The sequence below is a fragment of the Balaenoptera physalus genome, assembly GCF_965194825.1.
Source record: "Balaenoptera physalus genome assembly, chromosome: 10".
NCBI classification, from domain to species: Eukaryota; Metazoa; Chordata; class Mammalia; order Artiodactyla; family Balaenopteridae; genus Balaenoptera; species Balaenoptera physalus.
The window spans coordinates 100,673,234-100,694,145 of record NC_138889.1 but is presented as its reverse complement, the minus strand read 5'-3'; the positions used below and the strand labels follow the sequence as shown (position 1 = coordinate 100,694,145).

At 39.2% G+C, this 20,912-nt stretch overlaps 1 protein-coding gene across 5 annotated transcripts in view; it reads left to right on the top strand.

The window, feature by feature from the left end:
• Nucleotides 1-20,912, top strand: part of FNBP4 (formin binding protein 4) — a 39,799-nt gene that overhangs the window by 17,174 nt on the left and 1,713 nt on the right. The window contains exons 12-16 of one of the 5 annotated variants that reach the window (XM_082478338.1): nt 189-376; nt 5,375-5,685; nt 6,230-6,374; nt 6,785-7,137; nt 18,043-18,200. In XM_082478338.1, coding sequence (XP_082334464.1) covers nt 189-376; nt 5,375-5,685; nt 6,230-6,374; nt 6,785-7,137; nt 18,043-18,200 — 1,155 coding nt within the window. Of the gene's footprint in view, nt 1-188; nt 377-4,396; nt 4,497-5,374; nt 5,686-6,229; nt 6,375-6,784; nt 7,138-18,042; nt 18,201-20,912 lie in introns of those variants that run through there. The other 4 variants (XM_082478339.1, XM_082478340.1, XR_014268247.1 and 1 more) reach the window with 4 other exon arrangements.

Genomic DNA, 20,912 nt, shown 5'->3' with positions numbered 1-20,912 from the left:
TAGCTTTGAATTATCCTTGGTTCTCCATCCTCAATTGTCAAAGCTCTTTGTTGCCTTTGTGAATAGCAGTCCATTAAGAAGAGGTTCGTCCCTGTGAGAGCAGACTGCTGTCCTGGGACAGGACCAAATGGAAGTGTCTTTGTAGGAGAATGGGTCTTAAAACATGTGTTTTCTTTCTTGTAATTTAGGGATCATAGACGATATTTCTATGTAAACGAACAGTCGGGCGAGTCTCAGTGGGAGTTCCCAGATGGTGAGGAGGAAGAGGAAGAAAGCCAAGCACAAGAAAGTAGAGACGAGACTCTTCCTAAACAGACCTTGAAAGACAAAACTGGCACTGACTCAAATTCTACAGACTCTTCCGAGAATTCCACAGGTGGGACAATTTACCCTGTTTTAATTGGAGAGAAATTATTTTAGAGGAAAAAAACAAAAGACTTGTATTAACATGTAAAAATAATTTAAATCATAATCACATAAATTTCTAACTAAAAAATAATGGCCCTAAGGAAAAGAAAAAAAAGAATGCAGGATTTATATTGAAGAAAACTCAGGTAGTGACTAGTTGGAAATAAGCATACTATTGATACCAGACTCTGCTAAAAAATAAAATTATGAGCCAGTGTATTTTTATTTTAAAAGACTGTCCTCTAACTATTCTGTCATGCCACAGACGAAGCTGTGGATTTCCAATAACAGGAATTCTAATTAATGCTAAGGAACCAGTTATTTAAATTGTCGATATTTATGTGGAGTAATAAGAGATTTGTTCTGCCTTTCTGTAGAGCACTTAGTCTGCTGATTTTGCAACCTCATTTTTACACTTCACTAATCTCGTAGGAAGTATGGTTGTTACAAACCAAAATGATCTGAATAAATGCTGTGAAACTAGGACCATACTTGTTTCAGAGAAGCAAAATAATTGATCATTGCAAATCATCAATATTCTAGTATAAAACAATTAAGATGGCTCAATCCAGTTAAAGTACTCTTAGGGAACTTCAGTTTGGTTATATAAATTTAAAAAAGAAAAAAAAGGCTTTCATAGTTCTTCATTTACTCTGAGAATCTGAAGAGCCATTGCTTGATTTCCTTATTATGGAAGAAGATACTTTTTTTTTTTTCCTCGAAGTCCATCTTTCTTGCAATGACAAAAATTAGTGGCTGAAGCATAGTCCAGACTGTGATGAACAAACAGCCTTTCAATCTGAAAAACTGGTAGATGTTTGTTTAAATGATAGCATGTGAAGGTAAGAGTGTTGTGGAATGATTTCTAAAGTCAAAAACCTTTGTGAACTATATTCAATATTTTGTAATAACCTATAATGGAAAAAATCTGAAAAGTATATATATGTATAACTGAATCACTTTGCTGTACGCCTGAAACATCGTAAATCAACTATACTTCAATTTTTTAAAATGAAAAAATAAAGTCACGAACCTTTGAGGATAAAAAGATAGTTTTTTGTAAGATGGGAGTGAAGAGCTGAATTCTTATGTCCTCTGCTTATCAAAAATAATAGTTTGTATTCTACTGGCTCCCTAATCCCAGTAGAAAAGTTCTGATTGTGTAGCAAATAAAAATAGTCATGTACCAATGATTTTGTTAACTTCTTAAATAGCCTAAGAATCATTATCAGGTCACTCAAAATAGGCATCTCTGACTGCAGATAATTTTAGAACATAGCAAGAAAGTGGTTTTCTACTTCATATTTCAGAAAAATATTTTCTTAAATTACAGGGTGTACCATTTTCATGAAGAGATTTTCTTTAGATTACTTTCTCATTCTTTGGGTAGTGAATAGTAGATACGTCTAGTAACTTGGTTTTTTTATTTATTTATTTATTTTATTTTTGACTGTGTTGGGTCTTCGTTTCTGTGCGAGGGCTTTCTCTAGCTGCGGCGAGCGGGGGCCACTCTTCATTGCGGTGCGCGGGCCTCTCACTGTCGCGGCCTCTCTTGTTGCGGAGCACAGGCTCCAGACGCGCAGGCTCAGTAATCGTGGCTCACGGGCCTAGTTGCTCCGCGGCATGTGGGATCTTCCCAGACCAGGGCTTGAACCCGTGTCCCCTGCATTAGCAGGCAGATTCTCAACCACTGCGCCACCAGGGAAGCCCTAGTAACTTGGTTTTATTTACTTTTTAATAGTTAGTGAACGGAAGAGGCTTGATGGTGGTTCTGGTTTGGTGATTCCCTTCTTGACCACTGTCTAATGTTCCTTCTTATATGTTCTAAAGCTGAATATTCTAGAATTGCTAATGCTAAGTGTGTGTGAACACCTTAGAGTTAAACATTAAGTTACTTTCTCCCTTTGTTAATGACACGCAGTTGGTACTGTCTGGTAAAGGAAAAAGCCACTGGTAAACCAGCTTATATTTTTGAGCCTCTTGATTGAGAGCTACTAAAACCATATGATAAACTTGATCTAAATAAAATCCAAATCTTGTACTAAGGTCCTTGGAATTGAAGAGCAATACCAATCACTATTTTAAGCCTGTAAAGAAAGTTTATAATGCTTGCTTTTTGTCAGCCCAACAGTGGTTAAAATCATCTTTTAAAGAAGAAAAACTATACACTGAGGAGCAAGGAAGTTTCAAAGTTCTGTTCATTTTTAATCCTTGTTCATTGTTCCATGTCTGAATTTGACATTATATCTCTTAAGATGAGTGATACTTCAAGATACCCAACATGTCTGTTTTGTTGGGCTTTTGTCAGGTTAAGTTAAGCTGCTTTTCCAAAAAGTCTCTGTGGAATTATTATTTGTATAATAATTTCTTGATTTAAACTGATAAACTGGCCTCTTGCCTCAAAATACTAAGCAGTAATACTTTTGGGGGGAATATAGGAAAACAATAAAGGAAGCCTACCTTTATAAGAAAGAAAGCCTGATTTTCTATTTATATAGAAATAAAGATTCATAGAAAAAATATGTTCTTGGAGAATTCAACATTTGTATCCTCACAGTATTCTGTTTTTAAGCTTGATACTTTAAAAAATTTATTAGCACATAATAAAAGCTGTGTATATACCATTTTACTCTCTCCTTGGACTTCAGACTTAATATTGTCTTAAATGGCAAAATACCTCAACTGGGTTAAATTTAGAAATGAAGAGAAGCAGTATGTAATATGACATCCGTGGATATTCAAACTAGGATTTCTCGAAATTCTTTGTATTTAAGCTAAAGGAGATAATTATCAATGTTACGATGCAGCTTTTATGTTTTGAGTAAACTTAGTTTAGGATTCAAATATTAACTCTAAAAGTGCTCCTATATGATCTAAATTTATCAAGTCTAGTTTGTTTCCTATTTACAGAAAGCTCAATTATTTCTGATTAACTTTGTTGAAGGTTGTAAACCACATTATTAATCTTGAACCTACTGTGTTTTCTTGATTTCCTCTGCATAGCAGCTTCTCACCATCATAAATATACCAGTATTGCATTATGCTTCTAGATGAGAAACCTACCGATATATAAATCTGACAAATTTGTTTACCTACCATATATTGTGGTTGGTTTAGTAAAAGGAAGTTTAATAAGTTATTAATCCTCAACGTGTACTTCCTTAGTTCTAATGTAATCTTGATGTAGTATTATGTAATGTAATAGAGTGCCTGCCCATACCCAAACTGTCTACAAGTTAGTGTAGAAATTCATAAAGGTTAATGAGACACTTGAAGTCTTTTAGCTGGAAAACTGAATTCTTATTTTCTGGTGAATTTTTTTCAGTTCCCTTTTCCTTGGTAGTAAGCAGTTTCTCAAAATAATTAGAGTAACCGTGTGAATTATGTTCTTAAAGTCTCTTACATAATGTATCATCTACCTGTTTCATAAAAAAGTGAAGCTATTCTAAAAGCCAAATGGTTCATGGCTGCTTTGGTTTTACATTGTTGAGTGCCAGTGTGGTGTATTTGGAGCAAAGTAAGGTAAAAGGCCTTATCCTTGTTCTAGAGCCTTCTATAATAGAGTCGTTATTTAATCTACTGCTTTGACCATGGAATTTGACAGGTGATGGCATCTGGATCTCTACTCCATGAGAAGTGAAATTTGAGATTTCTAAAGCTCTTAGACTCCTGATATTTCACCAGGACATGTTGTTAAAATAGCACTAGGGGAGTTCCCTGGTGGCCTAGTGGTTAGGATTCTGGGCTTTCACTGCTGTGGCCCGGGTTCAATTCCTGGTGGAGGAATTGAGATCCCGCAAGCAAGACGCACGGCTCAGCCAAGAAAAAAAAAAACAAATAGCACTAGACTAGGGGTCAGACTTGGCCACTAAGAGCTATATGATCTTGGGCAAGTCATTTCCCTCCTGGGTTTCATTACCTTTAAAATGAGAGGGGTAAACTAGACGATTTCTCATGTCTCTTCTACTCCTAAATTCTATGATTTTAGGGAGAAAATCCCCTTCAGCATTCCTGAGATATATATCTAATAGTCCCAAATATTGTGAAACTTCCCTATTGACGATAAAGAGGGATGGGGAAGGCTGCAAGTAAGTATATCTTCCTATTTTCTCTAATCTTTAAAGCTTTTCCCAGCAGAGAAAGGGCAGTAATTAACTATGACTTTTGCAAATTTTGAGGAAAGCTAACCCTGCAGCTCCTCAGATGTAATTTCTTAACTTTAGCAGCCATTTCAAATCCTCCATATCTTCAAACACCTCTTCTCTGTGTTATATTTTTCATTATCATTTACCTTGAAGATTCATGCTCTCTGATTTCCCTTTTCTCCTCACAGGAATAAAAAATTACCCTCCCTGATTTGTTGCTGTGATTTAGCAAATGAATAATTCACACAAAGGTGTGAAGGAATGATAGGATTGACAATATCACCTTGCAAATGGATTTTTGAAACTTAGTAACCCAAATTAATTGAAATGGGTAGAGTTTGTGTGAGTGTTTTGAATGTGTACTTCTCTGGGTCATCCTTAATCACTTATCTAACTCACTAAAAGATAAAGTACATGGAATCAGTATTGCAAATGCACATCATTCACTCACTTTTTCACTTTTGAAATAAAGAAGACCCCAGAATGTTGCCTTCTAGTTGTGTGTCTTTGAAATAAAAAACTTCAAGTTCAGATGACTGAATTTCTCATTGAGTTGATGTGATGTGCTTCATTTACTCCGCCATAAATCTGTACCCAGAAAACAAGACTAGCATAACACAGCTGGGCCGAGTGCTAACAGTAAATTCTATAAATTTATCTTTTCATGGAAGTCATTTTTGAACTGAGTTTAATATTTCAGTGACATCAGTGTAGAATAGAGATGTCTGTGGGACAGATTTTGTCTCTACAGTCAGTTGAACATTTCTGTGTTCATGGAGTTTTAGGCTTGCTTTTTCCCTGACTCCTATTTGTTTTCATAGGTTCTCTTTGTAAAGAGTCCTTTTCTGGCCAAGTTTCTTCTTCATCACTCATGCCACTTACTCCATTCTGGACCCTTCTTCAGTCAAACGTGCCTGTGCTTCAACCTCCATTACCTTTGGAAATGCCACCGCCTCCACCTCCACCTCCAGAATCCCCTCCTCCCCCTCCCCCTCCTCCTCCTCCTGCAGAAGATGGTGAGATCCAGGAGGTCGAGATGGAGGATGAAGGAAGTGAGGAGCCTCCTGCTCCAGGAACAGAGGAGGATACTCCATTGAAACCTTCAGCACAAACCACAGTTGTAACTAGCCAGGTGAGAAATGCCATCTGGTATTCTGAAGAGTTTTGGGGGGTGACCGGGGCATGATTGACACGTTTTATTTTTTTTTAATTATTTATTTTGGGCTGCGTTGGGTCTTCGTTGCTACACGCGGGCTTTCTCTGGTTGTGGCGAACTGGGGCCTACTCTTCGTTGCGGTGCGCGTGCTTCTCATTGCAGTGGCTTCTTTTGTTGCAGAGCACGCGCTCGAGGTGCGTGGGCTCAGTAGTTGCGGCCTGTGGGCCCTAGAGCACGTGGGCTTCAGTAGTTGCAGCACGCAGGCTTCAGTAGTTGTGGCTTGCAGGCCCAGTAGCTGTGGCTCGCGGGCTCTAGAGCGCAGGCTCATTAGTTGTGGTGCACAGGCTTACTTGCTCCACAGCATGTGGGATCTTCCCGGACCGGGGATTGAACCCGTTGTCCCCTGCATTGGCAGGCTGATTCTTAACCACTGCACCACCAAGGAAGTCCCTACATGTTTTATTTTAGAAGAGTATATTTAACCAGGGGCTACAGCCACTGACTAGACTCTCTGTTTCAGAGTTCAGCTGACTGTACCATCTCTAGTTCTCCTTCCACTAAAGCAATAAAGAGAAAAGCTACAGAAATTAGTACTGCAGCAGTTCAGAGGTCAGCTACCATTGGTAGTTCTCCGGTCCTCTACAGCCAATCGGCTGTAGCTACAGGTAAGCATTGTGATTAAAATGTATTTTTATCAATGTATTATCTTTGTTTCCAGAATTAGATATCATAAATTAATGTTAAAGGCTTTTCATTGCAAACACTGTTTATGTGCATTTCTTTCAGTTACTAAAAAAACCACTGTTAACATTGGCATATATCCTTCCAGATTGTTTTCTGAGCATTTACACATTAGTGATCTTGATGTTTAAGTACCTTAATGCTAAAATATTCAGAACACCAGAAAATGTGACTGGGTTTTTTGTTTGTTTTTGGGTTTTTTTTGTGTGTTTCTTGGCGGGGGGGTATATTAGAATCACTTTGTAGGTGATCTAACTTCCAGTTTCCTTTTCCTCCTCCTTGTTTTTGGCTTTGTCACAATGTCCTTTTTATAGTTTTATGTTTTCTGTTTTAGGTCACCAGGCAACAGGGATTGGACAGCAGACTGCAGGAATTGGACACCAGGCACTATCAGCTAGCCATCCAGCAACAGGAATGGGTCATCAGGCCAGAGGAATGAACCTGCAGTCAAATTACTTAGGACTGGCATCAGCTCCTGCAATTATGAGCTATGCTGAGTGTTCCGTCCCAATGGCAGTGACTGCTCCCACACTGCAGCCAGTCCAGGCCCGCAGTGCTGTGCCTGCTGCTGCCATCATAGAACCTCCTCCCCCACCCCCGCCCCCTCCCCCTCCTCCTCCCCCCCCACCACCACCAGCTCCCAAAATGCCAGCACCCGAGAAGACAAAAAAAGGAAAGAAAGATAAGGTATAGTAAATCTCTCTTTAAATTTTAGTTTAAGATTTTTGTTTTACTGAGGTGATATTTAAAGTATAAATTCAGTAGCATTTAGTATAGTCACACTGTGGTGTAACCACCACCTCTCTCTGGTTACGTCACATTTTCGTAAGTCCAGAAGAGAACCCTGTACCCATTAAGCAGGCACACCTCATTACCCCGTTCCCCTAGTCTCTGGGAACTACCAGTCAGCTTTCTGTCTCCACCAGTTTACCTACTCTGGAATTGTGCGTATGTGAATTTTTGTGTCTGACTTGCTTCACTTAGCGCACAGTGTTTTGGGGGTTCATCCCTGTTGTAGCTTGTATCAGTACTTTGTTCTTTTTATGGCTGTATGATATTCCACAATTTGTTTACCCGTTCATTCATTGATGGACATTTGGATTGTTTTATACTTCTTGGCTATTATGAACTGTATCTATGTAAACATGCATATGAGTACATGCATATTGAATACTTATTTTCATTTCTTTTGTGTATATATATATTTAGGAGTGGAATTGCTGGATCGTATGGTAATTCTGTGTGTAACTTTTTGAGGAGCCTTTTTTCCACAGTGACTGAACCATTTTACGTTACCATCAGCAACGTACAAGGGTACTAGTATCTCCAGCTGTTCACCAACACTGGGTACATTCCACTTTCTAAAAAAATTATTCTGTCAGTCCTGGCAGGTATGAAGTGGTATCTCATTGTGGGCTGTTTTTTTTTTGGTTGTTTTTTTATTTGGCTGTGCCAGGTCTTCACTGAGGCATGTGGGATCTTCATTGCCACATGCAGGCTCCTTTAGTTGGGGCATGCTGGATCTAGTTCCCTGCTCAGGGATCGAACCCATGCCCCCTGCGTTGGGAGCACAGTCTTTTTTTTTTTTTTTTTTAAATAAATTTATTTATTTATTTATTTTTGGCTGTGTTGGGTCTTCGTTTCTGTGCGAGGGCTTTCTCTAGTTGTGGCGAGTGGGGGCCAGTGTTCATCACGGTGCGCGGGCCTCTCACTATCACAGCCACTCTTGTTGCGGAGTACAGGCTCCGGACATGCAGGCTCAGTAGTTGTGGCTCACGGGCCCAGTTGCTCCGCGGCATGTGGGATCTTCCCAGACCAGGGCTCGAACCCGTGTCCCCTGCATTGGCAGGCGGATTCTCAACCACTGCGCCACCAGGGAAGCCTGGGAGCACAGTCTTAACCACTGGACCACCACGGAAATCCCTCCTGGTTTTGATTTCTGATTCTCTAGTGAGTAATTATGTTGAGCATCTTTTCATTTGCTTTTTGGCCATTTGTTTATCTTTTTTGGAGAAATGTCTACTCAAGTCCTTTGACTCTCCAATATTTTTTATTTGGGTTGTTTGTCTTTTTGTTATTGAATTGTAAGAGTTCCATATATATTCTAAATACAAGTCCCTTATAAGATACATGATTTGCGAATAGTTTCTCCCATCCTGTGTGTTGTCTTTTCACACTGATAGTGTCCTTTAGTACACTAAAGTTTTTAATTTTGATAAAGTCTAACTTACTTTCATTTTTTTTTAATTTACTTATTTATTTTATAATTTATTTTTGGCTGCGTTGGGTCTTTGTTGCGCAGGGGCTTTCTCTAGTTGTGGCGAGCGGGGGCTACTCTTCGTTGCAGTGCACAGGCTTCTCACTGCAGTGGCTTCTCTTGTTGCAGAGCACGGGCTCTCGGTGCACGGGCTTCAGTAGTTGTGACTCTCGAGCTCTAGAGTGCAGGCTCGGTAGTTGTGGCGCACGGGATTAGTTGCTCCACAGCATGTGGGATCTTCCCAGACCAGGGCTCGAACCTGTGTCCCCTGCATTGGCAAGTGGATTCTTAACCACTGCTCCACTAGGGAAGTCCTGCTTTCATTTTTGTTGTGCTTTTCATCATATCTAAGAATTCATTGCCAAATCCGAGGTCATGAAAATTTACCCCTATGTTTTCTTTTGAGTTTTATAGTTTTAGCACTCAATGTAAGTTGTTGATTCATTCAGTTAAAACTTTTTTTTTTACATCTTTATTGGAGTATAATTGCTTTACAATGTTGTGTTAGTTTCTCCTGTATAACAAAGTGAATCAGCTATACGTATACATATATCCCCATATCCCCTCCCTCTTGCGTCTCCCTCCCACCCTCCCTATCCCACCCCTCTAGGTGGTCACAAAGCACCGAGCTAATCTCCCTGTGCTATCCAGCTGCTTCCCACTAGCTAGCTATTTCACATTCGGTAGTGTATATACGTCAGTGCTACTCTCTTACGTCGTCCCAGCTTACCCTTCCCCCTCCCCGTGTCCTCAAGTCCATTCTCTACATCTGTGTCTTTATTCCTGTCCTGCCCTTAGGTTCATCAGAACCCTTTTTTTTTTTTTAGATTCCATATATATGTGTTAGCATACGGTATTTGTTTTTCTGTTTCTGACTTACTTCACTCTGTATGACAGACTCTAGGTCCATCCACCTCACTACAAATAACTCAGTTTCGTTTCTTTTTATGGCTGAGTAATATTCCATTGTATATATGTGCCACATCTTCTTTATCCATTCATCTGTCAATGGACACTTACATTGCTTCCATGTCCTGGCTATTGTAAATAGTGCTGCACTGAACATTGTGGTACATGACTCTTTTTGAATTATGGTTTTCTCAGGGTATATGCCCAGTAGTGGGATTGCTGGGTTATATGATAGTTCTATTTTTAGCTTTTTAAGGAACCTCCATACTGTCCTGCATAGTGGCTGTATCAATTTACATTCCCACCAACAGTGCAAGAGGGTTCCCTTTTCTCCACACCCTCTCCAGCATTTATTGTTTATTGTAGATTTTTTAATGATGGCCATTCTGACCAGTGTGAGGTGATACCTCACTGTAGTTTTGCTTTGCATTTCTCTAATGATTAGTGATGTTGAGCATCTTTTCACGTCTTTGTTGGCAGTCTGTATATCTTCTTTGGAGAAATGTCTCTTTAGGTCTTCTGCCCATTTTTGGATTGGGTTGTTAGTTTTTTTGATATTGAGCTGCATGAGCTGCTTGTATATTTTGGAGATTAATCCTCTGTCAGTTGCTTCGTTTGCAAATAATTTCTCCCATTCTGAGGGATGTCTTTTTGCCTTATGGTTTCTTTTGCTGTGCAAAAGCTTTCAAGTTTCATTAGGTTCCATTTGTTTATTTTTGTTTTTGTTTCCATTTCTCTACGAGGTGGGTCAGAAAGGATCTTGCTGTGATTTATGTCATAGAGTGTTCTACCTGTGTTTTCTTCCAAGAGTTGTATAGTGTCTGGTCTAACATTTAGGTCTTTAAACCATTTTGAGTTTATTTTTGTGTATGGTGTTAGGAAGTGTTCTAATTTCATTCTTTTACATGTAGCTGTCCAGTTTTCCCAGCACCACTTATTGAAGAGGCTATCTTTTCTCCACTGTATATTCTTGCCTCCTTTGTCAAAGATAAGGTGACCATATGTGCGCGGCTTTATCTCTGGGCTTTCTGTTCTGTCCCATTGATCACTATTTCGGTGTTTGTGCCAGTACCATACTGTCTTGATTACTGTAGCTTTGTAGTATAGTCTGAAGTCAGGGAACCTGATTCCTCCAGCTCTGTTTTTCTTTCTCAAGATCGCTTTGGCTCTTCGGGGTCTTTTGTGTTTCCATACAAATTGTGAAATTTTTTGTTCTAGTTCTGTGAAAAATGCCATTGGTAGTTTGATAGGGATTGCATTGAATCTGTAGATTGCTTTGGGTAGTAGAGTCATTTTCACAATGTTGATTCTTCCAATCCAAGAACATGGTATATCTCTCCATCTGTTTGTATCATCTTTAATTCCTTTCATCATTGTCTTACAGTTTTCTGCATACAGGTCTTTTGCCTCCTTAGGTAGGTTTATTTCTAGGTATTTTATTCTTTTCATTGCAGTGGTAAATGGGAGTGTTTGCTTAGTTTCTCTTTCAGACTTTTCATCATTAGTGTATAGGAATGCAAGAGATATCTGTGTATTAATTTTATATCCTGCTACTCTACCAAATTCATTGATTAGCTCTAGTAGTTTTCTGGTAACATCTTTAGGATTCTCTAGGTATAGTATCATGTTGTCTGCAAACAGTGACAGCATTTTCAGTTTATTTTTGTATGGTGTCAAGTAGAGATCCAATTTCACTCTCTTGAGTGTGATATCCTGTTGTCCCTACACCATTTGTTGAAGAGACCATTCTTTACCCCATTCAATGGTAGACCTTACCTAAAATCAGTTCACCATAAACATATGGGTTTATTCCATTGGTCTATATGCCAGCACCACGTTGTTTTGATTACTATAACTTTGTGGTATGTTTTGAATTTGAGAAGTGTGAGTTCTCTGACTTAGTGCTTCTTTTTCAATATTGGCTATTCAGGCCCCCTTGTAATTTCATATGAATTTAAAGGTCAGCTTTTCCATTTCTACATAAAAGGCCAGTGGAATTTTGATAGGGATTGCATTTAACCTGTAGATTGTTTGGGTCATATTACCTATCTAACAGTATTGAATCTTTCAGTCTGTGAGCACAGGATTCTTTTCCATTTATTTAGATCTTTAATTTCTTTCAGCAATGTTTTATAATTTTCAGTGTACAACTCTTTCATCTCCTTGGCTGAATTTATTCTCAGGTATTTTATTCTTTTGTGTGCTATTTTAAGTGGTATGATTTTACCCTTTTATTGTTATGTAATGTCCTTCTTTATCTCTTTTAACAGTTTTTAACTTAATTTCCATTTTGTCTTGTAGTAATTCACTTAACCCCTTCTTTCTCTTGGCTACAATTTTCATGGAATGTGTTTTTCTGTCCTTTCACTTTAAACTTGTGTATGTCCTTAGATGTAAAATGAATTTCTTATAGACGTGATCAGTTTCAGTTGCATTTTGTTTTTTTAATCCATTCTGCCAATACTGTAACCAAAGAAAGTGGGGGTCCCAGCTGCTCACCACTCAGAAGCCAATAAAGGGGCAAGGTTGGTGGAAAGGGAAGTTTGCTTTATTTTCGATGCTGGCAACCCAGGGTGGGGAGGAACTCCTGTCCAGAGGCCGACTCCCCCCACTTACAGTCAGTGGACAAGAGCTTTCATAGGTGAAGGGAGGGGACAACAGACAGAAACAGCACTGTCAGCTCTAACAGTCCATCTTGAAATTGGTCACGCGGTGGCCTGATCAGCATCATCGTGATTAGTTTAACTACAGTTAATCTTCAGTTCCAGGGTCGGTTTGTTCCCATTTCCTTGAGGCCAGTTCTCGGAATTGTGGCAGCTTATGTCATGGCTACAGTCTGGTGGTCATCATGTAGTTAACTTCTTCCACCTGGTGGGGGTTTCAGTATCTATAAGACGGCTCACAGGATGTGGCTCAGAATATTATCTATAGCCCTTGAGAAGGAACTAAAGGTCCTTAACTGTGCTTAATGACTAAACAGTTATTACTTGGTCTCATTTGACTGTTTTCCTTTGTTTCTGCATTTTCTCATTTCTCCAATGAAACTTTTTTTTTTTTTTTTTTTTTTGGCTGCACTGTGCAGCATTTGGAATCTTAGTTCCCCAACAGGGGATTGAACCTGCACCCCCTGCAGTGGAAGCACAGAGTCTTAACCACTGGACCACTAGGGAGGTCCCTAATTAAACTTATTCTTTGGCTGAAGTTTTTTCACAGACAAAAGGTAGGCCAAGGACATGACAGGAAGGGACCATAGGGTCCTGCTCCATTGCAGTATGTGTTTTTTGATTGTAGAGTTTAATCCGTTTACATTAGTAAATTAATAATTTACTACAGTAATTACTGATAAGGAAGGATTTGGTATTCCTTTTGGTTGTTTTCTGTATGTCTTAATAATAGCTTTTTTGTCTCTCATTTCCTCCCTTACTGCCTTCCTTTATGTTTAGTTGATTTTTTTCAGTGACACATTTTGGTTTCTTTTTCATTTTCCTTTTGTGTATATTCTATATTTATTTTCTTTGTGGTTATGGTAGGAATTACGTATAATATCTATTTTAAACTGATACAGTGAATTGCAGACAAAAACTCCTATACAGACACACCTCCACTCTGTTATGTTATTGGTGTTACAGATTATATCTTTATATACTGTGTACCCATTAATGTAGACTTATAATTATTTTTTATGCTTTTGTCTTTTAAAATCTGTAGAAGAATAAAAATTATGAACCAGTATCACAGTAATACTGGTTTATATGTTTGTCCTTGTATTTACCTTTACCAGAGAACTTTATATTTTTGTATGACAAGTTACTGTCTAGCATCTTTTCATTTGAGCTTGAAAGACATGCTTTAGCATTTCTCGTAGGGCACATCTAGTGGTAATGAATTTTCTCAGCTTTTGTTTATCTAGGAATATCTTAGTTTTTCTCCCTCATTTTTTTTACATTTATTTATTTATTTATATTTTGGGCTGCATTGGGTCTTCGTTGCTGTACGTGGGCTTTCTCTAGTTGCAGCGAGTGGGCGTTACTCTTTGTTGCGGTGTGTGGGCTCTAGGCACGCGGGCTTCAGTAGTTGTGGCTCACAGGCTCAGTAATTGTGGCTTGTAGGCTCCAGAGCACAGCCTCAGTAGTTGTGGCACACGGGCTTAGTTGCTCCGCAGCATGTGGGATCTTCCCAGTCCAGGGCTCGAACCCGTGTCCCCTGCATTGGCAAGCAGATTCTTAATCACTGCGCCGCCAGGGAAGCCCCATTATTTCTTAAATAAGATCTTTGCCCCTTTCTCCTCCTGGGATTCCCATAATGCATATATTGGTCCACTTGATGATGTCATATAAGTAAGTCACTTAGACTCTGTTCACTTTGCTTCATTCTTTTCTTTTTTGCTCTTCAGACTCAATAACTTCAAATGACCTATCATCAATTTTGCTGATCTTTTTTTATGCCTATTGGAGTCTGTTGTTGAAATAATGAATTTTCAATTCAGTTGATGTATTTTTCAGCTCCAGAATATTTCTTTGGTTCTTTTTAATAATAATATCTGTCTCTTTGTTGATAGTCTCATTTTGTTCATGTCATTTTCCTGATTTCCTTTCATTCTTTGTGTTTTCCTTTAGTTCTTTGAGCACGTTTAAGACAGTTGTTTTAAAGTCTTTGTCTAATAAATCTGAAACCTTTCTTTCTTTCTTTCTCTCCTTCTTTCTTTCTTTCTTTCTTTCTTTCTTTCTTTCTTTCTTTCTTTCTTTCTTCCTTTCCTTTCTTTCTTCTGTGCTGGGTCTTAGTGGTGGCACATGGGATCTTTTAGTTGCGGCGTGCGAACTCTTAGTTGTGGCATGCATGTGGGATCTGGTTCCCCATCCAGGGATCGAACCTGGGCCCCCTGCATTGGGAGTGCAGAGTCTTACCTACTGGACCACCAGGGAAGTCCCAGCATGTGTTTGTATGCTTTGTGATCTTTGGTTGAAAACTGCACATTAGAGAAAATAACATACTCTCCCAGTCTTTGCACACTGACCGTGTATGGAGGAAAACCTTCATTAATGAGTCCAACATGAAGGTGCAACATTTTTTCAGGCCTTTTCTGGGCATATGTGTTCCCTGGACATGTGCTTTTTTTGTTTTCCTTTCTCCTTGTGTATTTACTTTTAATTTCCCTAAGAGAGTCACACCTGCTTCTTCTGTGAGCCTTATATGTTCTGTTGTATTCCTCTGCCCATAATCTTTTGCCCCCATCTGTCCACATGACTTCTGTCCCCCTGTGGTTTTCACATGCCGCAACTCCTGCTACTGCCTTTCACGGCTTCCAACCTGAGACCCAAGATATACCACCATTCCTGGCTAACCTCCAAGTTAAGACAGTATTGAAACCAGTCCCTAAGGCAACCATAGACAGTCTAGAACATATCAGACATTCCACTTACTTCCTTCCACCAGGAGGGGGGAAACTGAGAATTGGGCCATTTCATCCCAACCACACTGGGGAGGGTGTGGAGCAAGGGCACGCAAACATGGCACAAGATTTCCTACTGTTTTTAGCGTGGGTTTTTCTTGATTGCGTGTTCTCTTGGTTGCTCGGGATCTTTGACTGGTTTCCAGAGTTCCCACAAAGCCATTTTAGTCAGTCTCCATTTGTTTATATAATATTTCCATGGGGAAACAAGGGCTTGGAGCTTCATAGTCTGACATCATCCTCATGAACACTTTGAATGCCCTAAATTACCTAAAGAAACTTTCTCATCAGCTTTTCCCCTCCCAGTGAAGTGTTATAAAAAATCAACAGTGACAGGATAATGTCTTGAATTAGATTCTTGTCAGACTATTTACTCTACCACATACAGTTCTCCTGAGCCAACATACTGTTGATCACCTACATGTCTTTACTTTGTTTACCAGTCCCACTACTGTTCATTTTTTTATAATTAAATTGTTAGAATGATCTGTGCTCAGGAATCATTTCTCTTACGAAGCCTTCCTTGGCGCCATTCCTCCAGTCTTCAGAGAGAGATAATTACTTCCACCTCCATTCGTTCAACAAGTAATTTTTTAGTCAATCATGCTTTTATAGTCGTATAAATAATAGTTTTGAAAATCCAGTATTCTACATTAATATGTCATTTTTATGTACCTGTTATCTGAAGACAATGATCCATCTCTTTAGTGTTACAGACCATTTTTAAAGGATATAAGAGGGTGGAGGTGGGCGGTGGGATGAATTGGGAGATTAGGACTGACATATATACACTGATATGTATAAAATAGGTAACTAATAAGAACCTGCTGTATAGCACAGGGAACTCCACTTCCCTGTACAGTGGAAACTAACACAACATTGTAAAAAACTATACCCCAATTTAAAAAAAAAAAAGAATATAAGATATATACTCAATACCTCTGATGTTCAAGAATATTTGAGACCAATATATATTTTCAGTCTTTTTGCTGAAGAGTTTTGTGTGCAGTTTACTAGAAAATAAACTAGAAAAAAAGGAATTCTAGCCATTTAATCTTTATTCCTCTGGCTGCAGTGTTCCCACATTAAAAACGTGTTCAAACAGCCAGTGCAACTTGGGATCCATGGTTTTAAACGTGATAGGCAGTACATAACTTCTGAAACATAAAGTACTTTCCCATGACAAATAGGAATCAAATGCACTACAAATTTACAAAATCCTGTGGAAGTCAGAATGAAAGCACAACGACTCTACCTAGATCTATGTTTTTTAATCATACTTGGAGACGTTCGGCGAGAGGTTATACCCCAGTGAGCCCTCTATGCACAGGTGACCGTTATTAATTCATGTTACTTTCTACTCAGTTGGTTCCATGCTAACCCAGGTGAGCTATGTTGGAGCTTGTTAGAAGGGTGTATATGCAGTGGGTCAGGTTGTACCACAGGTGAGATGACAGAATGGAATGTGGGAAGGTGTGTGGAGCAGAAGGTTTAAGCATTATAGATGGGCGTTTCCCAGAGGGTTAAAAACTGTCAGTGACAGTCGAAATAGGGTATTGAGCAGGGAGCCAAGTAATTTTAAAAGACTGAAAATATTAAGCTTATTTTCTCAACTCTTTTGGGGACTTAATCAAGAAATGTGTTTCTCTTAAGTGCAGGCCGGAAAAAAAGCTTGGGTCCCTGTACCCGATCCTCACAGGAGCGCAGCACTCAGTCACACCTGTCACTTGAGTGCCTGCTTGTCACGTTTAGAGTGTAACCTGGCCAAGTCTTCAAAACCGCAGGGATAAAAAGTGGTTCTTATCAATGTCGAATACAGTGTTTCTCTAAATTCAAAGAACTAATCACAAATATCAGCAGGTATATTTTGAATACATACTGTGTGTCAGGCATTCTCTCTAGGAGCTTTGTATTCAGTAGCTAACCAACAAAATCTCTGCTTTTGTAGAGCTTTTCTGGTGGGCTTGGAGAGGGTAAGGGGGGGCTGGGTTGCAGAAACAGATAAGCAAATATATGTTCAGTGTTTAAAAATGCAATGAAAAAAAGTGTAAGAGGACAGAAAGTGACCTTTGGGAGGTGGTACTGTTTCATATAGATAGGGTGGTCAGGGAAGGCATCTTTGCTAAAGAGTGCCATTGGTCAGAACTCTGAAGGTAGTGATAGAGCAAGCCATGTTGGATATGTAATAAATATCACCAGCTTTTTTTTACTGTGAGATTATGTTTATTATAGGCAATTTAGAAAATGAAGTTAAGCTAATAGAAAAATTTATTATTGTGTCTCCTCTTAGAACTAATCTCATCATTAATGTTTTGATACACCTCTTTGCTTTTTTCATATTTAATAGTTGCCTTTGACTCTGTTGGCTCTTTCCAGAAAAGCTGGTCACTTGTTTCTCAGCACTGTTGTTTCACTTGATGTGAACACTGCATCCATTTAAAATTGTAAAAAGGTACACTGTGATTCTTTTTTCCTTTTTCTTAAAAAAATATTTATATATTTATTTTGCCCGTGCCATGTCTTAGTTGCAGCTCACGGGATCTTTAGTTGCGGCATGCAGACTCTTAGTTTAGGCCTGCATGCAGGGTTTAGTTCCCCGACCAGGGCTCAAACCCAGGCCCCCTGCATTGAGAGCGTGGGGTCTTACCCACTGGACCAGCAGGGAAGTCCCGGGTACACTGTAATTCTGAGAAGATGAGACAAGGGCAAGAGTTTTGAATTTCATAGAATAAGGCTAAAGGAAATGTTTCTGACCTGATTTCATAAAACCCCACATTTACACTTTTTAGATTTTTAACCAAGCTTTAAGTTTATAGTTGGTAGAAATTTCTGGCAAGAACTTAGAATGGTATTTATTTTTGGTGTTTCTGTTCCTTTAATTTTGAAGTTCACTTATTCCTTAGAACTAAGGAAAAGATCCTGACCTCATGTGAAGGACTCATTCCCTTGTTTTATGTATCATATTCCTTTGTTACAGGCAAAGAAGAGTAAAACCAAAATGCCATCTCTGGTAAAGAAATGGCAGAGTATCCAGCGTGAGTTAGATGAAGAGGAGAACTCTAGTTCCAGTGAAGAGGACCGAGAATCAACTGCACAGAAGCGAATTGAAGAGTGGAAACAGCAGCAGCTGGTCAGGTAAAAGAAAGAACCATAGATGGGGTGGATAGTGGTGGTTGTAGCTGTGGTTTTAGAGCCATCACGTTCTTAAAATCATAGCCCTTAATTTGATTCCTTTACAGACTTACCTAAGCAGTTTTTAGTTCATAGAAATGTTTATTTCCCTATAAAAATTATAGTCTAGCCTTTTTCAAAATCAGAAACGTCAGATTTGTAATACTTCCCACTGATTGTTCCTCTTAGGCAAAGAGCTATCTTAACCCTGAGCATATGGGGAAAAATAGTCATCCCCATTTACCATGTAACTCCAAGAGACTCTTTTATATGTATATTTTTAAATTTTACAAATAATTTACAGACATAAAAAATAAAGAGGAGAAAACTTAATTAGAAATTTTAGTAAGAATTTAAACATAGCTAACTCAAATTTGTACTTATTTTCCTGGTTTTTGGAGGTACGCGTACTGAACGAGCAGCGTTCCTTGAGTGCGGCTGTTGCTCAGTTGTCAATGCGCGACGTGCAACACGCTCCTCTCAGAAATGCTGCCAGGTTGCAGGCTCATCTCTGATAGGTTCTGGCTTATCATTACTGCTGGTTCTTGCACTTGCAGCCTCCGTAAATGCAGTACTTAGGAAAATATTTGGGGGACTTTCCTGGCGGTCCAGTGGTTAGGACTCTGCGCTTTCACTGCTGAGGGCCCGGCTTCAGTCCCTGCTCAGGGAAAGATCCTGCATGGTGTGGCCAAAAAAAAAAAAAAAAAAGAAAAAAGTTGGGAGAGGATAGCCATCTTTGCTTCATAATTCAAAACATTTTCATTCTTAGATCCATAAACACTAATTGGGATAGTCATTCCAGTGAATTTTTTTGTTCCTAAAATATCTTTTTCTCTCTAGCCACTACACACCTGCTTTCAGCATTTGTCCCACTTATGAACCTTATCAAATAAATTTTAGCATATAGCAGTATAAAACCTGAAAGGTTTCTAAGGAAAATGCGATAGTCCCAGTTCTTGTTACAAAATACTGGGTGAAGGAGGTTGTTCAGATTTATTAATTATTTATTTATTTTATTTATTTTTGGCTGCGTTGGGTCTTAGTTGCAGCACACGGGATCTTTGTTGAGGCATGTGGGATCTTTTGTTGCAGCGCGAGGGCTTCTCTCTAGTTGGGGCATACTCGTTTTCTCTTCTCCAGTTGTGGTGCGCGGGTTCCAGAGCACGTGGGCTCTGTAGTTTGCGGCGTATGGGCTCTAGTTGAGGTGTATGAGCTCGGTAGTTGTGGCGTTGTGGCGCTCGGGCTTAGTTGCCCCGCAGCATGTGGGGTCTTAGTTCCCTGACCAGGGATCGAACCCGCATACCCTGCATTATAAGGCGGATTCTTTACCATTGGACCACCAGGGAAGTCCCAGGTTGTTCTTTTCAATGAGAATACTGTATTTCCTTTTGGACCTTACATTTCCTTACTTTTACAAGAATGTGTTGTTTTCCTTCAGTATCTTCACTCATCAGTCTTGAATTTGAGAAGATTCATCTAGATTATGGTCCTCTTATCACTCATAGTCTGAGATTTTACTTATCCAGTCAATTTTACCGTCACAATTGGAATCTACAGTGCCTCTGTCTCTTTGCATTTATCTGATTGTATAATATTGGGGAGCAGTAGGGGAGACTATGAAGATGTTGTCTCCAGACTTCTTTTTTACTTCCTTGAAAGGAGTTGCACTGTTTTGGGCAACACAATAAGAAAACTGAGGGATGGTATTAGTGATAATTTAATTCACTTTTGTATCATCCTTGTAGATGATTCCATTATTCTTCAGCTTTCTTACTAGTTTAGTCTTTTTTTAATATTGCTGGGAATTGAGTAATGATTAATTCCTACAATGATGAAATAGCAAACTATTTCAAGATGATGGGAAGTCACAAAGATTCTGTAATTAATCTTAGCTTATTTTAGATTTATAAAAGGGTCTAACGCACCCATTCTGGTAATTGTAAGTTACAATCTGAGTTGTTGCCGTGCTGCGAAGCTTGTGGGATTGAACCCAGGCCCTCATCGGTGAAAGCATGGAGTCCTAACTACTGTACCACCAGGGCATTCCCTAGAATCTGAGTCTTAATCGGTTTTATAAATGACTGAATAAGCCATGAGAGATCAATCCTAATTAGACCTGATCAAAGGTGAGTCAAAAACATTAGGTCCAACGGTCCCTGATGGTATGTTAAGAGTTAAATATATCTTCCTATGTGTTAAATATATCTAGGATAAAGAATCATAACTCCTAGAGGCCAAGAAATACTTTTTTTTAATTTTTTTTTTTTTTTTTTTTAATGATATTCTTGTCTGCTTACATTCTTTTTATGTATGTATGTATGTATGTATGTATGTATGGCTGTGTTGGGTCTTCGTTTCTGTGCGAGGGCTTTCTCTAGTTGTGGCAAGCGGGGGCCACTCTTCATCGCGGTGCACGGGCCCCTCACTATCGCGGCCTCTCGTTGCCGAGCACAGGCTCCAGACGTGCAGGCTCAGTAATTGTGGCTCACGGGCCGAGTTCCTCCGCGGCATGTGGGATCTTCCCAGACCAGGGCTCGAACCCGTGTGCCCTGCATTGGCAGGCAGATTCTCAACCACTGCGCCACCAGGGAAGCCCCCAAGAAATACTTTTACAAGAATGTGTTATTTTCCTTCAGTATGGCTTCAGTGGTTACTGGGGAGATATAAAAACAAATA